The sequence below is a fragment of the Mus musculus genome, chromosome 6 (genome assembly GCF_000001635.26).
Source record: "Mus musculus strain C57BL/6J chromosome 6, GRCm38.p6 C57BL/6J".
NCBI lineage: Eukaryota > Metazoa > Chordata > Mammalia > Rodentia > Muridae > Mus > Mus musculus.
This window is the reverse complement of record NC_000072.6, coordinates 138,025,399-138,047,898: the sequence shown is the minus strand read 5'-3', so window position 1 is coordinate 138,047,898 and position 22,500 is coordinate 138,025,399. Positions and strand designations below refer to the sequence as shown.

At 42.0% G+C, this 22,500-nt stretch overlaps 1 protein-coding gene across 3 annotated transcripts in view; it reads left to right on the top strand.

The window, feature by feature from the left end:
• Positions 1–22,500, top strand: part of Slc15a5 (solute carrier family 15, member 5) — a 96,331-nt gene that overhangs the window by 32,018 nt on the left and 41,813 nt on the right. For all 3 annotated transcript variants that reach the window (XM_017321607.1, NM_177787.4, XM_017321608.1), the window contains 2 exons: positions 4,299–4,519; positions 10,818–11,004. In XM_017321607.1, the coding sequence (XP_017177096.1) occupies positions 4,299–4,519; positions 10,818–11,004 (408 nt within the window). The remainder of the gene's footprint in view (positions 1–4,298; positions 4,520–10,817; positions 11,005–22,500) is intronic.

The following is a 22,500-nucleotide window of genomic DNA, read 5'->3' as shown; positions in this document are numbered from 1 at the left end:
GCCTTCCCTTCAGACATCAGAATATTCTGCTGATTGTTGAGAACATAGTCCATTTTATCTGTGTCTCTTTGCTGCTGCCACAGTCCTGACTGCAACACCACTCTCTACTGTCCAGCTCCCAGTTTCCTATCACATCCTCTGAAGTCAATCAGCCATTGGGTTCATGGGTTACTGTTCATTTTTCTGTTTATTCTTCAGTTCTAAGAACCAAACTCAAATCCTCATACACATCAGGTGAGTGAGCCTTTTCTGACTTAGTCACAAACAGGCCCCAGAGTAGCCTTTTCTTCCCAATTCATTCATTTTTTTAATATAACAAAATAAAATATAATAAGATAAAATGAAAGCTATCACATTGACACCAGAGAAGACTAAATTAATTAATGCCCAAAGGAAGGCCTACAAATCAGAGATCCTACAAATCAGAGATCCACTTCTGTGCGCACACACACAGAAGCCATAATAGAAGCCTAGAGGATGGCTGCCACCCCAGGCAAGCCAGGTGCATGCTGCCCCAGTCTCTGTGGGTCCATGAGTCTCTCGCTCAGTTTGACTTAAAGGGCCTGTTTGCCTGGTGTTCTCCATCTGCTCTGTCTCTTCCATCTCCCTGAGCTCGGGAGGGAGGGATCTGATGAACACATCCCTTTCAGGGCTGCATGTTCTAAGGTTCTAGAGTAGCTTCCCGTTAACATACACTGTATGCGATCTCTCGTCTGCTTACAACCTCTTGGTGGCTCCCAACACTCCTGGAGGGACTGTACACGGCTCCCATGCTCTGTGTAGTCTGGTCTCTAGCAAAACCTTGGTCCTTACCTTCTCACCAGCTTCTTCTCGTCAGTTCCTCCTACCTCAGAGCCCTCACTGCTGCTCATGCCATCCCAGCTCACATCTACTTCATGCTCTGCCTGGCCTGTGTCCTCCAGGTCGTGTTAGTGACTCCCAGCCATCATTCGTCAGCGTGTACACCTCGGGGAACCTCAGCACACCACCCGCAGTAGCAGTGAAGCGCGTTCTCTCCACTGCATTCTCATCGCAGATACATCAGCAGGGACTGTCCTGCCTACGGTGCCTCCAAGACCGCAAAGAGGGCTTGAGGATTTGTAAGCCTTGCCCCCTGTCATGATGCTGGTGATGCCGGATACAAAGACAGCCCCTGGCTCACAACCAATATGTTGAATCTGTGATCATATCCTCACGACTTGGGCATGCACTGAACACTTTCCTGTGTCAGTAGGATGTTTAGAAATCACTGTCATTTGTTCATTTGCTGTGGTTTTGGCCACTTGGTTTTCTTAGTTTGTTTCACTGTGTCAGATACAGTTTTTTTTCCACTGAACTTATTTTCCCAAATACCTTACAACCTGGCCCACAGAACAGTGCAGCTGGCCTGAGGATTATTACTGCTGTACAATAAAATGGGTACATAAGAAGGCATGTGTAGAAAATTATGAAAAGTTACATTTGATGTCTCATAGAACTAATAATAAGCTACCAGGATATACCTTTTTTATGTCTTTTTATATTTAATTTTTTTAGTGTATTTCACAAACATGTTGACAATCATACTTGAGTTTTTCCTCTGTTTTCTAAAATAGGGTCTCATAATCCTGCTTCTACCTTTGAAGTGCCTGGAATTATGGGCGTCTGGGTGGATTTTTTTTTAACTGACTTGTTAAAGATTAATTTATTTTTAATTTTGTCTATATATGTGTAGGGACAGGATATATGCACATGTGTGCAGGTGCCCTCAGAGGCTAAAGAGGGCATCAAATTCTCTGGAATGGGAGTCACAGGCAGTTCTGAGTCACCTGTGAGTGCTGTAAACCTAACTCAGGCCCTCTGGAAAAACAGTGATTGCTCATAACCACAAAGCCATCTCTCCTCCATGACCAAAATGATTTTTAACAGTTTAATAAGCACCAATCTAAGCTAATTTTCTTTAGGAATAACATTGTAGTAATACTTAATTGTCTATGAAGAGTGCAAGTGTGTAGCATGTATTAGAAGCAAATTCAACTTTTCTCTCTTAACAAAACATGTCTGGTTTATAGTAAAGCCATAGTGTGTTTAATGCAGATATTAATACAAGACCCTGAATTTTAAATATGAAATAAAGTAAAGGAAGTACCTTTAGGAACTACTGACTAAGTCTCCTATAAATAATTGCTGTTTAATGATAAACCCAGAGTGATTTGGATCAGAGTAAATCATAACTCTGCTATCTACATAGCACTGTTTTTCCTCCAAGAGTTGAACAGTGTTGTAGTTACAGTCCCTATTCTTGTGAAATAACACCATCGCCAACAGCAAAATGAGGAGGAAGTGGTTTGCCTTGGCTTCCAGGTTGTCATAACACTCCATTGCTGAGAGAACTCAGGAGGCAGGAACCTGGAGGTAGGAAATGGAGAAAAGACCAACCATGGAGGAGTGCTGCTTTCTAGCTTGCTCCCGGTGCTTTTCTTAGCTTGTTTTCTTATAGCACTTGGGATGACAAGCCCAGGGGTGATACCACCCACAGCAAACTGGACCCTCCCACATCCTTCAATCAAGAAATGTTCCACATGTCAGTCTGTTAGGGGCATTAGCTCAGTTGAGGTTTCTTCTTGCCAGATGACTCTAGCCTGTTTCAGGTTGACACAAAACCAGCCAGCACAAGCAGACAGAGTCTGAGCTGAAGAGCAACACAAACAAGAATATAAGAATATGTCAAGGTTACATCACCTAGCCCAGGCCTGCCTATGTCCAACTTCTAGACTTCATCATCACACATCCAGTTCTTGTTTGACTTAAACCAGGTAACTCACAAAAGTAGCTAGGAATGCCTCGTGACTGCACAGCTCCTGCTATGGTAATGAAACCCTTTCTCTATCACTCCTTCTCTAAGGAACACAAGGGTGGCCACCACGTGCTTCTGTCTTCTCAGCTTCACCAATCATGGACCTTCCTCAGTGCTTGGGAACAGCAAGAGTTGAGACGGATCTGAGCCCCTCAGCAATTATCCCCTGCACATGACCTAAAGATACTTCACAGAGGCCACCAGAGAGCCACAAGTATAATCATTCTTGGTCACTACCAATTCAGGCTGGATTTGATTCAGTGACCTGAGGTGAAAGGGTGCATATTCAATTACCAGGCCCCCAGCTCCTCAATTAATCAAAGGCTGACATAATCAGCCTATTACAACTCTTACGGAAAAGATCAGAGGGAATCAATAGCACCGACTTTATAACCATAGAAAGAAATGTTGATAAGTACTCCTTATTTAAATATAACAATCAATAACTGGTCACATTTAAATGATATTTTTTTTTTGCCTAGCATTCATCCTATCTAGAATTTTCTTATGGAAAATTTAGGCACAATAAAATGACACTCATTGTTATTTGAAGTGTCTCTAGATGACTTCCTGAGAGAAACTCAAATGTTTTCATGTGTATCGTACCAAACTCGGTGTCTGTAATTTGTGGAAGGATTTGTCTGGTCAAAGGGAGTACTATGAAAAAGTGTCCCAATCAAGACTGCGTAGCTGGGCTACACACCAAGGGTGTCGTCCTTCTCACAGGTGCAGGAACGCCTAAGAGAGACAAAGAAAATGTCTAGTCTAAACCTAGAAGAGGCACAGGTGATGTTCACATAACTATGACTGGGCAGATGCTTACATCTGAGCCAACACAACATTTCTGTGATGTCCTCTATGTCCACCAGGAGGAAACTCCTGGAAAAGCCAACTCATACAGCCCAAAGTTTTAGTAACATTGTCAACATTCATAAAGATGTTTATAAAGAGTTCGACATTTGATTTTAGTCTGAAATTCAGGCGTGAAATCAAAGAAAAGAACACGTTTGCCTTTATCTCAGTGTCAAAATAAAAAACCCAACTGCTACCTGACAAGTAAAACGAGGATTATTTATATTTTACAGAATAGCTCTGGTTCCTGAGTAAAAGATGTGAAAGAAAGGCAAGGTTCTCTTATTCATTAATGAGCGAAGTTAGAGACTTCTAAGAGACTCTGAAATTCTCTGCGCGGGTGCCGTATTTTGTCACACATCTCCGTTTCTAACGTGTCACCATTGATCTTACCTTTTTCTTTTTTTTTACATCAGCTGTCAGGCGCCACCCTGGGCTGGTCATCTGGAGCTATCCTGTCAGCAGCTCCTTTTAATCCAACCCCTCAGGAGCGGAAGCCTTCTAAGCCGCTTTTACTACCTTTGTCCTTGGGAGCCAGTTCTTGCTTCATGTCTAAGAGGGCTGAAAAGCCATTTCTGTGCTAACATATGCTATCTCCAATGCTTTGCAGGTTGCTCCCTCCTGACGATCGCCAGGGCGTTTGTTAGGGCCCTGAAAACACGCTGCCTGCCATACTGCCACTTTGGGCGAGATGGATCGAGTTGGTTAGACCATGCCATGGAAAAACAAGGTGGACACCACAGTGAACTCCAAGAGGAAGACACAAGAAACATCTCTGCCCTTTTGCCTCTCTTCAGCTTCCAGATCCTGTACAGAACGTGCCTCCTGCAGGTAAGGATGACGGCCAACACACACCAACAACGGCATGGCAACTTTGTGTATTTTCATTTTGTAGTAGTCATTTTTTTACCGGCATAAAATACCAGACAAAAGCGACTTGAGGAAGAGAGGTCTGTTTGGGCTTACAGTTTGAGGGGATACGGTCTGTGGAAGTATGAAAGGAGCAACAGCCTGAGGGACATGGTCCTGCACTGTCCACAGAAAGGAAGTAAGGCTGGCTCTGGGAAACCCATGTGTGCCATCAAGGCTCTACCTGTTAAGATTCCACAACCTGCCCCAACAGCGCCTCCACCTGGAGACGAAGTGTCCCAACAGAGGAGGGTTTGGAGGAGACATTCCACACTCAAACCACAGCCATCCAGCAGGCACTTCCAACCACCTTTGCAGTACCTTTTGAGCAATGCAGCCCCTGGTTTTAAGAGCTCAGCGGAGTCTCAGGGACCCCTGACAGGACCAGTTCTGCAGGACTGTCCAAGGCTGGCTAAAGATGTGGGCAAGTGTCTCAGAGAACACAGCCCTAAGGTTTAGAGTCTTCATGACAATCCCAGACCCAGAGGCAATCCCCAAGGGACAGATTTCACCTCCCCCCTTCATTAAACCTTTAGAAAGCATCCCTAAGGAGCCAAGTGCGAGTCCACCTTCAGTAACTCTTCAAGTGCGAGTACTAAAGAGGACATGATTCTCTTCCTGCTCACATACTAGTCTTCCGGGATTCAGTCCTTACGCCGGGAGGAAATCAAAGAGAAAACACTAAGCCCAGAGTGTCTTTTGTAGATATATGTGGTTTTAAACAAATTAATGTAACTATGCTCAAAGACTAAGTTATTTATGGAGCCGAAGGAGACGGTTATAAAAGTCTTTGAACAAACTTAGGACTTTCTTGATGGCTACCCCAACCGCAACTTATTACTTAGAAAGCTAATGAGTGAGTTGTGCGCCTTGATCACAGAGTGATGGAGGTGGAGAAAATGAGTTTGCCTAACCCCAGCTTCGTGTGCTAAAGAAGAGATGTGCGCAGAAAGTTAAATGACTTAGAGATGGGAGGCTAAGGTGACCTGTCAGCAAACATCCATGAGAGAGAAAATGCAAGAGACCTGTGGCTCTCAAAACAGGCCATGCCTGCTCCTGTAAACCCCGGCTGAAGAGGTGAAGAAGAAAAGTCCCTCATGTGTTCGATCATTTGGTCCACGGGAGGTGACAGTGTCTGCAGAGTCAGAGCCTTGCTGGAAGAATTACATCACTGGAGGCAGGTTTTGAGGGTTCAAAGCCTTACTCCATTCTGTTTGTTCTCCATGTTTCCTGTGTGTGGGTGAACTGTGGTCAGCCAGCTTCCTGCTCCTGTCGCCATGCCAGGATTCTTAGCCCTTGCCCACTGTTACAGACAGTGCCCCCAGAGTCCTAAGTTAAAGTAAACCTTTTCTGTCTAAAATAACTTCTGCTCCTGGTGTCTCACTACAGCAAGAGAAAAGTAAAAAATTAAATAATAATAATAATAATAATAATAATAATAATAATAATAATAATAAAGACCCAGCAAACTGCTGCCTCTAAGCCAGGCTCAGGCTCAGTCCATGAGCTATCTTTAAAATATGTATTATTATTGCATGTGCACAAGTGCATGGTGTGGGAAGGGATACAACACTGCTTGGTACTCTTACTGAAGTCAGAGGACAGCGGAAGTCAGTTTTCTTCTTCCACCTTTATCTGGGCTCTAGGGATTGAACCCAGGTCACTAGATTTGTGTGGCAAGTGCCTCTATCCTCAGACATTTCTTGGTTCTATTTTCATCTTGGTGTGTAGAGCAAGTTCAGGTTTTAATATTTTGCACCATTGGAGGAAAAACAAGAGTAGTTTGTGCTGCTTAAAGATTATATGGAAGCTAAAATTTTCTGTCCACAAGTAAAGTTTTATCAGAACACTGCCATGCCTGTTGGTTTTTCGTGACTGTGGCTGCTCATATTTAAAGGTGGAAGAACTGAAAAGCTATCAAGGAACCCCTGTATGGACATCCTCATCACTTGATCCCTTACAGAAAGGTTTCCTACCTCCTGGTCCCAACAATGCGTGAAATCTATGCAGATCGGGAGTCCTCCTGACCACATAGGAGCAGGCCCCAAAACAAGACTCAGCAGAGCCTTCTCCATTGTCGTGGGCATTGTTAGAAAGGCCCCTAGGTCTGAGAAAATAATGATGATCAAATTAGTAGCTATAGACCAAGTTACTAATCAATCCATAGCTACTCTTAAACCGTTGTGTGCTAAGAGAGCACATTATAAATTCCTTGTCTTTCTGGTGAAGTGATTTCTCTCCACTCAGTGTGAACTTTTTCTGTGAATATATTTATTATATATTATATATTAATTATATATACAGTCAGACCTCACATTCCCTGCTCTTGTTCCCTCCCATCTGCCTCTGAGCCCTCCCATCTTCCCATCGACTGCTCATCTCCTTTTCTTTCTTTCTCTTACTCTTTCTCTTTCTCTCTCTCTCTCTCTCTCTCTCTCTCTCTCTCTCTCTCTCCACACACACACACACCCCACACATACACACATTCTTACACACCCATATACACACTCACAGACAGACACAGACACCCCCACACACACACATATATACACACAAACCACACACAGACACATACTCACACACACATACATATACACACATTCTCACACACCCATATATACACACACACCAAAGACATATATACACACAGATGCACACCACACACATACACACACATATATACACACTCTTACACACCCATATATACATACACAGACATATACATACACACACCACATGCACACACATACTCACACACACACGCACATACTCACACATACTCACACATACACACACATACTCACACACACACACACACACACACACACACACACACACACACGTACACATGTGCCAGTTAGCTATCTTTTCCATGGGTGAGATGTTATTTTCAGGAAATGAATGGGCTGCACAAGAAAGGAAAAAGTTGGTAAGCTAAGTTCTAAGGGAATACTTGCCCAGTTTAATGGAAAAAAAAAACCCTAAGTATTTATTGAGTATCTATTGTTCACCATTGCTTCTTAAAGATGACTTCCAAATATCTACATTTATCTGATGCGGGGAGATGGCTGTGTTTGGAGGTCAAAGACACCACACAGGAGTCAGTTGTCCCTTGCCACCATGTAGGCTTCAGCTGAGCCAGCTCACCAACTTGGCTTCTGAATAGCTACTCAAATCCTCACAGAAAGAGTGCACAGCCACTGTGATTGTCACAAGTCAGAGGCTCAGAACCTGAGTGCAATGACACATGTGTATAACCACAGTGCATTAGGGAGACTGAAGCAGGAGGATTATGGTGAGTTCAGGGCCACTCTGGGCTGCAGAGTGAGCTCAAGGCTAGCCTGGATACCTGGCTGTACTTTGAGACCTTGTCTTTAAAATAAATATATGTCTAACGTCCCAGTGAATAGAAGATTAAGTAACTGTGAACTGATTAGCATGGCTGCCCACACTCAAGGCCGATACCAAAACTCTTCGCCATTGTCCACAACCCCACCCCCACCCACACGCACACACACTTGACTAAATATCCTTGATATAAACTCCATAGGGACCAAAATTATATAAGTGGTGTTTTGCTGGAAATTAAAAGAGAACGTTAGAGCATACTTCTCCAGGTTGACCAAGGAAATCCCCTCCAGGACAGGTTGAGGCTAGATTTTTGCTGCCAGATGAAATAATCATTAATACAAAAGGAAATCAACGTGCCAGGAATAAAACATCCCAGAATTCCACGTTTTAGATTTAGTAGCAATAATTGACCTTCAGGTCTGGGCCATATATTTAAAATATGTTGATATTAAGGCCGACAAGGTTGCCGTTTGACATTAGGGCCTCTCAAAGGTGAAAATGAATCTCTATTGACAGCAATTACTGCCGAATACTCAGAGGCCTGCGTGAAATAAAAGGATTTAAAGTTTTAAAGCAGGGAGGATTTCAGAACTTGAGGCAGAAGCAGGACTGACTTCAAGCTTTCAAGGCGCCACGGCCCTTCCCTGGATCAGGCGATATATTAATATTGCTTCGCTAAAGATTAATGACACATTTGCAACATTATTAAGTTAACAGGTTTCAGTGTCTATGATTCATGCCGATCATAACTTTATTCCGATTAACAATAATTCTCATTTGAAATTGGTACCGGAAACCTGCTCTGATGCTGGGCTCACACTTGAACTTATTCAACTGCCAGCACTTTTTAAACACCCGATCCATTGTTCATTTTCCCTCTGGGGTGTGTGTGGGGTGTGTGTCTGTGTGTGTGTGTGTGTGATAATTTTGTGGAAGCAGAGCAGAAATAGCTAACTCACCCTTCACTCTTGCCCTCTGTTCTCCATCAAAGCAACCCTTGTTCATTATCCAAGGTATTACATAAAAGACTTGGAGATAAACGATCAGCAGGATGTGTTCTATGTAGACAAGAGGGGCTATATGAAAACGTGGTTCAGCCCTATGTCTGAGCAGATGACATGGCAAGAAATGCCTTTTATCATTAACAGCTGTTAACAGCTGCAGACTCTGTTGTCATACCTTGCAACCTCCTAACTGGAGAGAAGCAGTCGGTGAGCAGCCATGATGGGTGCTGGAGCAAAGTGGCTCTCCCGGGATGATGGGGATGCAGGGCTCCCACTTCGACTTTAGTATGGTACGAAAAGCAGTTTGTAAAATGCATTCCTCAAGCAAGAGACATGTGGGTCTTGGCTCTGTGGTTTTGTTGTCTCCTGGGGCTCAAAGACATCTTATGTACCACTAAGGGCATTTAGACGCATGAAGCAATGTCCCTGTCCTGTGTGATATGCCTGTCTTGGTTCTGATATGTTGACCCACCAGAGGCTTGCCATACAGGAAGAGACCAGAAGTTAGTGTTGTGGATTTAGTTAGCATAAAGATTTCCTTAAATATGAAAAAGTCCTTGTGTTGAAAAAAAAATCCCATTGAGACTGTGAGATGGAACAAAGGAAATCTTAAAATTCTGTCATCCTTTGAGTTAATATAGAGACCTGTTCCCCACAGGTTCTGTAGAGGTTGGCTAGTGTATCAGCCACCTTTCCCATCGATGTAACAAACTACCCAACACAAACCACTTAAAGGAGAAGGGTTAATTTTGGCTCCCAGTTCAAGAAGTTCCATAGAGTTATGACATAGAAGACATGAAGCAGTTGGTCACATTGCATCTGTAGTCAGAACACTTAGAGCAAACAGGAAATAAAGACAGAATGCCAAACCTCAAAGTGTTCCCCTACTCTTTCCAGTTAGGGTCCCACTTTTCAGGGGGTCACAACCTCCCAAACAATACCACGTTCTGGGACCAAGTATCCAAGCACATACTCTTTAGGGGACAGGACATTTTTGCATGGAAACAACTATTAGCACACCAGAGTCAGCTTAAAAGTAAGCCATAGGGCTGAAAAGAGATGCTTCGGCTGTAAAGAGCGCTGGCTGCTCTTGCAGGGGACCTAGGTAAAACTTCTAGCACCAGCGTGGTGCGTCACAACCAGAATCCAGAGGGATCCTATGCCCTCTGCTGGCCCCCATGGGTACTGCATGCACATAAAACCCATACACATAAAATAAAGGGTTAAATAAAAACAGTTAAAAGCGAGCCACAAACACTGAAATTTTGGTCTTGTTTTTCTTCTTGTTGCTTAGTTGAGGTTAGAAACAAAACCCATGTGGGAAGCTCCTGGAGACTTCCCTCAGCAAGTAACCTGTCTCTCTATCAGTCCCTCCTCAAAAAAACCAAAACAAACCAAAACAAAAAACAAAAACAAAAAAAAACTGCTTTGTCATCAAACTAGTTGTCACCTAGAAATTCTAGGCGAGCCCCTCCTGTTTGCATCATTGGAGTGAAAACAGACAACCTTCCTATGCTCTGGTTGTTTTTGCTTGAATGTGCATGCGAGCATTGTCAGTTTGCGTCTTATGGATTTAAGCAACTTGACTCTGTACCTGTGGCTCTGACAACAAATTCTGAGAAACGTATGAATGTGAATTGAAGTCAGAACCAAGTGCTCTGAATCGGTGACAGTGGCGGTGGCCTGAGCAGTGTGTCTGCGGCCACAGGTCCTCTGTCAGCTCATAGTTGGGTCTTGAAAAAGCAAATGATATCTGTGTCGCCTGTCACAGAGTGTGCAGGAGTGGGGCGGCATCTGACAGTGCACAGTCCCTTTAAAGTTAAGCCGCTGCCCCAGTGTCTAACTCCCCTCTTCCTCACATGCAGATTCCTTCAGGATATTATCTTCAGACCATGAATTCCAACCGGAACTGGGGTGGATTTTCTCTGCCGATTGCGCTAATGAACGCCATCAGCCTTCTGCCGTTATTAATTCTCCCTCCCTTTATGGATTACTTCAGCAACTGTCTACTTCCCTCTAAGAGAGATGGACCATTCCTGTCAGCGTGCATGAGTAAGTAGGACTCTGAGGGAATTGTTTGCAACTTAAAAACAGCACACATGCACATACACACACACACACACATGCACACACACACACACACAAAGACTGTTAAACTAACTACATGCTCCTAAGTAGGAATGCATGTTTCCAATTTTCAAAAAAAGATATATTTATGAGTGGTAGCATCCAGGTCCCTGAATCAAGCATCGACATGATCTCTTTAATCCGTCCTTTTCGGCCTCTTCAGAAGTCAGTGAAGCTCCAAGCACCACTAAATGGACTTTCCTTCTGGAGGGCAGGCCTCACTCCTCAATTTGTCCCTAACGTGTTCTTAAACCAAGAAGATACTTAGTGAGTCTCAAGAATTAATAGTCTTAATTTCTGAACCAGTAACAAAATTTATTAAAAATTAGTAGTGTGAGCATGGAGATATGACCCTAAAGCACTTGCCGAACATGAATAAAGCCTCGGGTTCTGTCTCTGACTCTGAAAGGGAAAAATTAATTCTCTAATTCACAGGCCCTGTATAGCAATTCTTCAGATGGTAAGGAATATAGTGATGATTTTCAAAGGTTTTTCAAAGTGAAACAATTTAAGATAGCTTCCTTAGGACACGGGCATTAAGCCATAAAATAAAATCATCTGGTTAATGGAGAAAAGGTGGCATAGTCCATTCTGATGGGTCTGCGCTCCCAGCCACATTTAGTAAGGCACTGTCAGGGAACCACAGGGCCAGTGCAGCAGAGAAGGTAGCCTGGGCATTCTTGGCCACTCAAGTGCTACCGCGTGGCTTTGAAACACACACCCCTGAGCTCTCCTGTCTGCACTTTGCTGGTTTTGGGTTTCTTTGAGAAGAATAGCACCTTGTTATATAAGACTTGAAAGCATGCAGCAGAAAAACACAGGTGCCTCAGAACAAAGCACTGATACTCAGTGGAAGCCTCGCGGAGATGTTAGTGATCATGGGCCATTTGCAAGGCACACCACTGTCCACCGATCGGCAAATAAATGAATGAATGAATGAATGAATGAATGAATGAATGAATGAATGAATGAATGATCCGAACTGGAAACTCTGGGGAAACATCACACAAGGCAAACAAAGAAGATCACAGGTGATAGCTGAGACATGATCTTTTCTGGCTAGTTGACCTGTTGTGTCTCTCCTTAAAGATCAGAGGCTGCGGTCTTCTGGCCACACAAGCTTCCTGATGTTTTCTGTATAGGAAGCACAACTTCCTGTGTGTTTCTTCAAACCCATGGGCACAATTCTGTCACACCAAGGTGTTTGGTCTTGGTTAGAACTCAAGGTGACTAACATCATCATAGTTTCTATGGCCATCCTCGCTGACAGAGACTTACAGTTCACAAGTTTCCAGAACTTATTTCGCAACAGGTAGGCATGTTAGTATTGTAATAGCATTTAGCAAAATACAAATCCTGATAATTTTTTTTTTACAATCTATGAACGTTAACATGCTTCCTAGGTCTTCTATTGCAGAAGTCTAAGTATTATTTAGAGGTTGTTCTGGATTCTCCTCTGAACTTTGAAGACACAAATAAAAGCGCATAGGACTTTGTACGTTTGACTTTTGCGGGATCACTATTGAAACAGAATCAAGAGCCTCTGGCATGGATCCATTATGTTACAAAATGTCAAAAAAAAAAAAAAACTTAGCAGTTTTATGCAAGTACCATGAAACTTCCAAGGCAGAGGTACTAAATTTATGCATAAAAATTCTAAATCTGTCCTGTAGGGAAACAGACAAACAACCCAGCTACAACAGCTTAATCAGAAATCCTTCCTTAGAATAAAGTCTCTTAATTAAGTTCAGGATAAATTTGCGCAACTTTCTCTATGACGTAATTGAAATCATGGCCATTCCGCAAGGTATGCGCTCATAGATGGAGGTGGCATGGTTATCTAGCACATTATTTGATGTTGTTGATGAACTAAATTATTCCCCTGCCACATGAGTAACAAGACCTAGTGGGCAGGAGAAAAGAAAGCTAGACTCACTTCAAAGGAAATGAAGCTTTGCCCCACTGGGTACAGAATAGTGAATTTAGTTGTTTCTAAGCCAGACTCCATTCATTCATTCATTTGCATACTTTTTCATTTATTTGCATAATGTTTCGCTATGGGAATATAAACATATAATAATATGCATCTTTTAAACTAGATATTTGGGTGGGTTTCCATATTCTGGTTATGATTATGGAAGATTAACAAGTTTCACCAGGACATGAAAGCCAAACCAAGAGTACTTTCTGATAGCAATTTGCATAATTGAGTGCATCTAATAATAAAATTTCCTTTCCCTTTAAAGGCTCAAATGCCCAAATATATGAGTGAAGTATACAGGTATATAAATTATGAATGGGCATGTATTTATGAATTCCTAGTTTGATCATGGTATCATCATGTATATAATACATTTAGATGCATAATAAACCATAATTTAATACTTCAAAGCTCATCACAATAGTGTCATCTGAATTCAGGTGTTCTAATTCGGTGGTCATTATACCATTATTATTATTATTGTGATCATTACAATTATTAATATTATTCCATTGTTCAGCTATATGTGGCTGTCACATTGTAGATGTTAAATTATCTGCATTAATTTGGAATCTTCACTACTGTTTTCAATTAGCAGAGGAAAGTAGATGAAATGTTCCTGTACTAGTGAAGTTCCTTGAGTGTGTGACAAAATATCTGACCAAAGCAGTTCATAGGAAGAAAGGATTACTTAGGCCCACATCTGGAGGGATGCAGACCACTGGAAGGAAGACGGTTCAGTGACAGGAGGGTACAGGAGAGTCACTCTGCATCACACAGTAACCGGGAGAGGAAATTTTAGTATTAGATGCACTCAATTATGCAAATTGCTATCAGAAAGTACCCTTGATTTGGCTTTCATGTCCTGGTGAAACTCTCTCGATGCTGGCACTCAGCTTACTTTCTTCTTACTCAGCCTGGGGCTCCAGCCCACGGTGGAGGAGTGTGCCCTAGTTAGCTCCAACTGCCATCATGGCACAGCTTGAACCATACAAGAGAAGGCTCTGTTGAGGAATTGCCTGGTCACATCTGCCTTCTGGCATGTCTATAAGGGAGTTTTGTCTTGACTACTGATTGATGCAGGAAAGTGCAGTCAACTGTGGGCAGAACCTCCCTTAGGCTGAATCAGCAAGCACCATGTCCCCAAGATTTCTGCTTCAGGTTCCAACCTCCCACAGTGAAAACCTGTGACGTGGCACGTCAGCCGTGTGAGCCCTTCCCTCCACCCAGTTGCTTTGGTATGTTGTTTTTCACAGCAACATAACGGAACTAGAATAGGCTGGCTCTAGGATTTCCCTCTCAGTCATGCCCAGAGATCCGTTTCCAATAAGATTCCAGATGTAGAGTTGACAGTGAACATTATCCAATGGCTCCTCTCGCTGCAGTAGTAGGTAGCTGTTTCTTACAGTGTCCCTCGACTGACAATACTAAGTTGCTTCCCCTTTAGGAACTGTCACATTCAATCCAAGTGCGTGGCTAAGACAATGACAGTGTCTGAGAGGCAGAATCACAGCTCGGACTCCTGAGAGATGGGGAGATCTCACCTAACTGGTCAAACTTGAAATTTAATAAACCGTTTGCGTTATCTAGCACACAAACATTGCAATGAGAAGGCTTTTCAGTTTGCGATATAAACTGTTGAATTCATCATGGAATAAAATCACAAAGTATGTCAGTCATTAAAAATATTTCTTGTGGTTGGGGATGTGGCTCAGTGGGTAGAGAGCTTGTCTGGCATGCACAAAGCCCCTGTGTTGGTCCTAAGCACATTATGAGCCAGGCATGCTTCTACGTGCTGACAGTCCTAGCACTCAAAGGGTGTAAGGAAGATGAATAGTTCAAGGTCATCTTCAGCTACAGAGTGAGCTTGAGGCCAACTTGGGGATACATGAGACACCATCAAGACAAACAAACAACAGCAGCAGGAAAACAAACAGGCAAACAAACAAATAAGAAATAAAACACCTCTACACCTCCCAGAGCTATGCCAGACAAAGCCTTGACATGCTCATAGTATTTCTAGGTTAAATTCCCTAATATTCTATATGCATAGATGCATCTATTTAAACATCAACCTTACTTTACCAAAATTCTAAAGCTGGTAATAAATACCACCTGTCATACCTAGTGATACTTTTGACTCAGACTTTCACGATGCGAAGTTGGTCACACTATGAGTATTTCTTTCCCTTGCACCGATTACATAGATTCCGTTTCTGAAACCTGCTCCATTCAGTAGCAAGGGCTGACACATCCTAGTATTCATCTGATTAAAATGAGCTTAATTAGCATTACTGACAAGTCCCATACAAAGCCTGACCATGGAATTCTCTTGGCGCTGAGGCACCATTTAAGTTAAAATGTAGTCAGACAAAAATATATTCAAATGATAAAGTAAGATCTACTTTAAAATAAACCTGAAAATTCTGACTATACCGAGAGTTGGTTGTAATACAGTTCAGCAAAGCATTGGTCCCTTTATGCATTAGTAGTGCCTTCCAGTAGTCTGGTAAGTGGTTGTCACATGATGATCCCATTGGGTTGGAAAGGGAAGTATGGTCAACCTAAAATCAAAGTCCTGGCTCCAGCCACTTTAACTGAAATAGGGTTAGCTCTGACAAGATTGCTTTACCCCCGTCCTTTCTCTCTTCCACTTTTAAACAAGTACATGCTATTATAGTCCTGAATGTCCTTGAACTTGTGACTTATGACAGTCCTCCTGCCTCAACCACGACCACTGGGAATACAAGCAAGGGAGGCTATGCCTGGTTGGGATTACTGTTTTCCATGAGGTTTTCTTTTTTTTTTTTCCATTTTTTATTAGGTATTTAACTCATTTACATTTCCAATGCTATACCAAAAGTCCCCCATATCCACCCACCCCCACTCCCCTGCCCACCCACTCCCCCTTTTTGGCCCTGGTGTTTCCCTGTACTGGGGCATATAAAGTTTGCAAGTCCAATGGGCCTCTCTTTCCAGTGATGGCCGACTAGGCCATCTTTTGATATATATGCAGCTAGAGTCAAGAGCTCCGGGGTACTGGTTAGCTCATAATGTTGTTCCACCTATAGGGTTGCAGATCCCTTTAGCTCCTTGGCTACTTTCTCTAGCTCCTCCATTGGGAGCCCTATGATCCATCCATTAGCTGACTGTGAGCATCCACTTCTGTGTTTGCTGGGCCCCGGCATAGTCTCACAAGAGACAGCTACATCTGCGTCCTTTCAATAAAATCTTGCTAGTGTATGCAATGGTGTCAGCGTTTGGATGCTGATTATGGGGTGGATCCCTGGATATGGCAGTCTCTACATGGTCCATCCTTTCATCTCAGCTCCAAACTCCGTCTCTGTAACTCCTTCCATGGGTGTTTTGTTCCCAAATCTAAGAAGGGGCATAGTGTCCACACTTCAGTCTTCATTCTTCTTGAGTTTCATGTGTTTAGCAAATTATATCTTATATCTTGGGTATCCTAGGTTTGGGGCTAATATCCACTTATCAGTGAATACATATTGTGTGAGTTTCTTTGTGAATGTGTTACCTCACTCAGGATGATGCCCTCCAGGTCCATCCATTTGGCTAGGAATTTCATAAATTCATTCTTTTTAATAGCTGAGTAGTACTCCATTGTGTAGATGTACCACATTTTCTGTATCCATTCCTCTGTTGAGGGGCATCTAGGTTCTTTCCAGCTTCTGGCTATTATAAATAAGGCTGCTATGAACATAGTGGAGCATGTGTCCTTCTTACCTGTTGGGGCATCTTCTGGATATATGCCCAGGAGAGGTATTGCTGGATCCTCCGGTAGTACTATGTCCAGTTTTCTGAGGAACCGCCAGACTGATTTCCAGAGTGGTTGTACAAGCCTGCACTCCCACCAACAATGGAGGAGTGTTCCTCTTTCTCCACATCCTCGCCAGCATCTGCTGTCACCTGAATTTTTGATCTTAGCCATTCTGACTGGTGTGAGGTGGAATCTCAGGGTTGTTTTGATTTGCATTTCCCTGATGATTAAGGATGTTGAACATTTTTTCAAGTGCTTCTCTGCCATTCGGTATTCCTCAGGTGAGAATTCTTTTTTTTTTTTTTTTTTTTTTTTTTTTTTTTTTTTTCATAACAGCCATATTTATTTTTTTTCTTTTTTTCCATTTTTTATTAGGTATTTAACTCATTTACATTTCCAATGCTATACCAAAAGTCCCCCATATCCACCCACCCCCACTCCCCTGCCCACCCACTCCCCCTTTTTGGCCCTGGTGTTCCCCTGTACTGGGGCATATAAAGTTTGCAAGTCCAATGGGCCTCTCTTTCCAGTGATGGCCGACTAGGCCATCTTTTGATATATATGCAGCTAGAGTCAAGAGCTCCGGGGTACTGGTTAGCTCATAATGTTGTTCCACCTATAGGGTTGCAGATCCCTTTAGCTCCTTGGCTACTTTCTCTAGCTCCTCCATTGGGAGCCCTATGATCCATCCATTAGCTGACTGTGAGCATCCACTTCTGTGTTTGCTGGGCCCCGGCATAGTCTCACAAGAGACAGCTACATCTGCGTCCTTTCAATAAAATCTTGCTAGTGTATGCAATGGTGTCAGCGTTTGGATGCTGATTATGGGGTGGATCCCTGGATATGGCAGTCTCTACATGGTCCATCCTTTCATCTCAGCTCCAAACTCCGTCTCTGTAACTCCTTCCATGGATGTTTTGTTCCCAAATCTAAGGAGGGGCATAGTGTCCACACTTCAGTCTTCATTCTTCTTGAGTTTCATGTGTTTAGCAAATTATATCTTATATCTTGGGTATCCTAGGTTTGGGGCTAATATCCACTTATCAGTGAATACATATTGTGTGAGTTTCTTTGTGAATGTGTTACCTCACTCAGGATGATGCCCTCCAGGTCCATCCATTTGGCTAGGAATTTCATAAATTCATTCTTTTTAATAGCTGAGTAGTACTCCATTGTGTAGATGTACCACATTTTCTGTATCCATTCCTCTGTTGAGGGGCATCTAGGTTCTTTCCAGCTTCTGGCTATTATAAATAAGGCTGCTATGAACATAGTGGAGCATGTGTCCTTCTTACCTGTTGGGGCATCTTCTGGATATATGCCCAGGAGAGGTATTGCTGGATCCTCCGGTAGTACGATGTCCAGTTTTCTGAGGAACCGCCAGACTGATTTCCAGAGTGGTTGTACAAGCCTGCACTCCCACCAACAATGGAGGAGTGTTCCTCTTTCTCCACATCCTCGCCAGCATCTGCTGTCACCTGAATTTTTGATCTTAGCCATTCTGACTGGTGTGAGGTGGAATCTCAGGGTTGTTTTGATTTGCATTTCCCTGATGATTAAGGATGTTGAACATTTTTTCAAGTGCTTCTCTGCCATTCGGTATTGCTCAGGTGAGAATTCTTTGTTCAGTTCTGAGCCCCATTTTTTAATGGGGTTATTTGATTTTCTGAAGTCCACCTTCTTGAGTTCTTTATATATGTTGGATATTAGTCCCCTATCTGATTTAGGATAGGTAAAGATCCTTTCCCAATCTGTTGGTGGTCTTTTTGTCTTATTGACGGTGTCTTTTGCCTTGCAGAAACTTTGGAGTTTCATTAGGTCCCATTTGTCAATTCTCGATCTTACAGCACAAGCCATTGCTGTTCTGTTCAGGAATTTTTCCCCTGTGCCCATATCTTCAAGGCTTTTCCCCACTTTCTCCTCTATAAGTTTCAGTGTCTCTGGTTTTATGTGAAGTTCCTTGATCCACTTAGATTTGACCTTAGTACAAGGAGATAAGTATGGATCGATTCGCATTCTTCTACACGATAACAACCAGTTGTGCCAGCACCAATTGTTGAAAATGCTGTCTTTCTTCCACTGGATGGTTTTAGCTCCCTTGTCGAAGATCAAGTGACCATAGGTGTGTGGGTTCATTTCTGGGTCTTCAATTCTATTCCATTGGTCTACTTGTCTGTCTCTATACCAGTACCATGCAGTTTTTATCACAATTGCTCTGTAGTAAAGCTTTAGGTCTGGCATGGTGATTCCGCCAGAAGTTCTTTTATCCTTGAGAAGACTTTTTGCTATCCTAGGTTTTTTGTTATTCCAGACAAATTTGCAAATTGCTCCTTCCAATTCGTTGAAGAATTGAGTTGGAATTTTGATGGGGATTGCATTGAATCTGTAGATTGCTTTTGGCAAGATAGCCATTTTTACAATGTTGATCCTGCCAATCCATGAGCATGGGAGATCTTTCCATCTTCTGAGATCTTCCTTAATTTCTTTCTTCAGAGATTTGAAGTTTTTATCATACAGATCTTTCACTTCCTTAGTTAGAGTCACGCCAAGATATTTTATATTATTTGTGACTATTGAGAAGGGTGTTGTTTCCCTAATTTCTTTCTCAGCCTGTTTATTCTTTGTATAGAGAAAGGCCATTGACTTGTTTGAGTTTATTTTATATCCAGCTACTTCACCGAAGCTGTTTATCAGGTTTAGGAGTTCTCTGGTAGAATTTTTAGGGTCACTTATATATACTATCATATCATCTGCAAAAAGTGATATTTTGACTTCCTCTTTTCCAATTTGTATCCCCTTGATCTCCTTTTGTTGTCGAATTGCTCTGGCTAATACTTCAAGTACTATGTTGAAAAGGTAGGGAGAAAGTGGGCAGCCTTGTCTAGTCCCTGATTTTAGTGGGATTGCTTCCAGCTTCTCTCCATTTACTTTGATGTTGGCTACTGGTTTGCTGTAGATTGCTTTTATCATGTTTAGGTATGGGCCTTGAATTCCTGATCTTTCCAAAACTTTTATCATGAATGGGTGTTGGATCTTGTCAAATGCTTTTTCTGCATCTAACGAGATGATCATGTGGTTTTTGTCTTTGAGTTTGTTTATATAATGGATTACATTGATGGATTTTCGTATATTAAACCATCCCTGCATCCCTGGAATAAAACCTACTTGGTCAGGATGGATGATTGCTTTAATGTGTTCTTGGATTCGGTTAGCGAGAATTTTATTGAGGATTTTTGCATCGATATTCATAAGAGAAATTGGTCTGAAGTTCTCTATCTTTGTTGGGTCTTTCTGTGGTTTAGGTATCAGAGTAATAGTGGCTTCATAAAATGAGTTGGGTAGAGTACCTTCTACTTCTATTTTGTGAAATAGTTTATGCAGAATTGGAATTAGTTCTTCTTTGAAGGTCTGGTAGAACTCTGCACTAAACCCATCTGGTCCTGGGCTTTTTTTGGTTGGGAGACTATTAATAACTGCTTCTATTTCTTTAGGTGATATGGGACTGTTTAGATGGTCAACTTGATCCTGATTCAACTTTGGTACCTGGTATCTGTCCAAAAATTTGTCCATTTCGTCCAGGTTTTCCAGTTTTGTTGAGTATAGCCTTTTGTAGAAGGATCTGATGGTGTTTTGGATTTCTTCAGGATCTGTTGTTATGTCTCCCTTTTCATTTCTGATTTTGTTAATTAGGATTTTGTCCCTGTGCCCTTTAGTGAGTCTAGCTAAGGGTTTATCTATCTTGTTGATTTTCTCAAAGAACCAACTCCTCGTTTGGTTAATTCTTTGAATAGTTCTTCTTGTTTCCACTTGGTTGATTTCACCCCTGAGTTTGATTATTTCCTGCCGTCTACTCCTCTTGGGTGAATTTGCTTCCTTTTTTTCTAGGGCTTTTAGATGTGTTGTCAAGCTGCTAGTATGTGCTGTCTCCCGTTTCTTCTTGGAGGCACTCAGCGCTATGAGTTTCCCTCTTAGAAATGCTTTCATTGTGTCCCATAGGTTTGGGTACGTTGTGGCTTCATTTTCATTAAACTCTAAAAAGTCTTTAATTTCTTTCTTTATTCCTTCCTTGACCAAGGTATCATTGAGAAGAGTGTTATTCAGTTTCCACGTGAATGTTGGCTTTCCATTATTTATGTTGTTATTGAAGATCAGTCTTAGGCCATGGTGGTCTGATAGGATACATGGGACAATTTCAATATTTTTGTATCTATTGAGGCCTGTTTTGTGACCAATTATATGGTCAATTTTGGAGAAGGTCCCGTGAGGTGCTGAGAAGAAGGTATATCCTTTTGTTTTAGGATAAAATGTTCTGTAGATATCTGTCAGGTCCATTTGTTTCATAACTTCTGTTAGTTTCACTGTGTCCCTGTTTAGTTTCTGTTTCCACGATCTGTCCTTTGAAGAAAGTGGTGTGTTGAAGTCTCCCACTATTATTGTGTGAGGTGCAATGTGTGCTTTGAGCTTTACTAAAGTGTCTCTAATGAATGTGGCTGCCCTTGCATTTGGTGCGTAGATATTCAGAATTGAGAGTTCCTCTTGGAGGATTTTACCTTTGATGAGTATGAAGTGTCCCTCCTTGTTTTTTTTGATAACTTTGGGTTGGAAGTCGATTTTATCCGATATTAAAATGGCTACTCCAGCTTGTTTCTTCAGTCCATTTGCTTGGAAAATTGTTTTCCAGCCTTTCACTCTGAGGTAGTGTCTGTCTTTTTCCCTGAGATGGGTTTCCTGTAAGCAGCAGAATGTTGGGTCCTGTTTGTGTAGCCAGTCTGTTAGTCTATGTCTTTTTATTGGGGAATTGAGTCCATTGATATTAAGAGATATTAAGGAAAAGTAATTGTTGCTCCCTTTTATTTTTGTTGTTAGAGTTGGCATTCTGTTCTTGTGGCTGTCTTCTTTTTGGTTTGTTGAATGATTACTTTCTTGGTTGTTCTAGGGCGTGATTTCCGTCCTTGTATTGCTTCTTTTCTGTTATTATTCTTTGAAGGGCTGGATTCGTGGAAAGATATTGTGTGAACTTGGTTTTGTCATGGAATACTTTGGTTTCTCCATCTATGGTAATTGAGAGTTTGGCCGGGTATAGTAGCCTGGGCTGGCATTTGTGTTCTCTTAGTGTCTGTATAACATCTGTCCAGGCTCTTCTGGCTTTCATAGTCTCTGGTGAAAAGTCTGGTGTAATTCTGATAGGCCTGCCTTTATATGTTACTTGACCTTTCTCCCTTACTGCTTTTAATATTCTATCTTTATTTAGTGCATTTGTTGTTCTGATTATTATGTGTCGGGAGGAATTTCTTTTCTGGTCCAGTCTATTTGGAGTTCTGTATGCTTCTTGTATGATCATGGGCATCTCTTTTTTTATGTTTGGGAAGTTTTCTTCTATTATTTTGTTGAAGATATTAGCTGGCCCTTTAAGTTGAAAATCTTCATTCTCATCAATTCCTATTATCCGTAGGTTTGGTCTTCTCATTGTGTCCTGGATTACCTGGATGTTTTGAGTTAGGATCCTTTTGCATTTTGTATTTTCTTTGACTGTTGTGTCGATGTTCTCTATGGAATCTTCTGCACCTGAGATTCTCTCTTCCATTTCTTGTATTCTGTTGCTGATGCTCGCATCTATGGTTCCAGATCTCTTTCCTAGGGTTTCTATCTCCAGCGTTGCCTC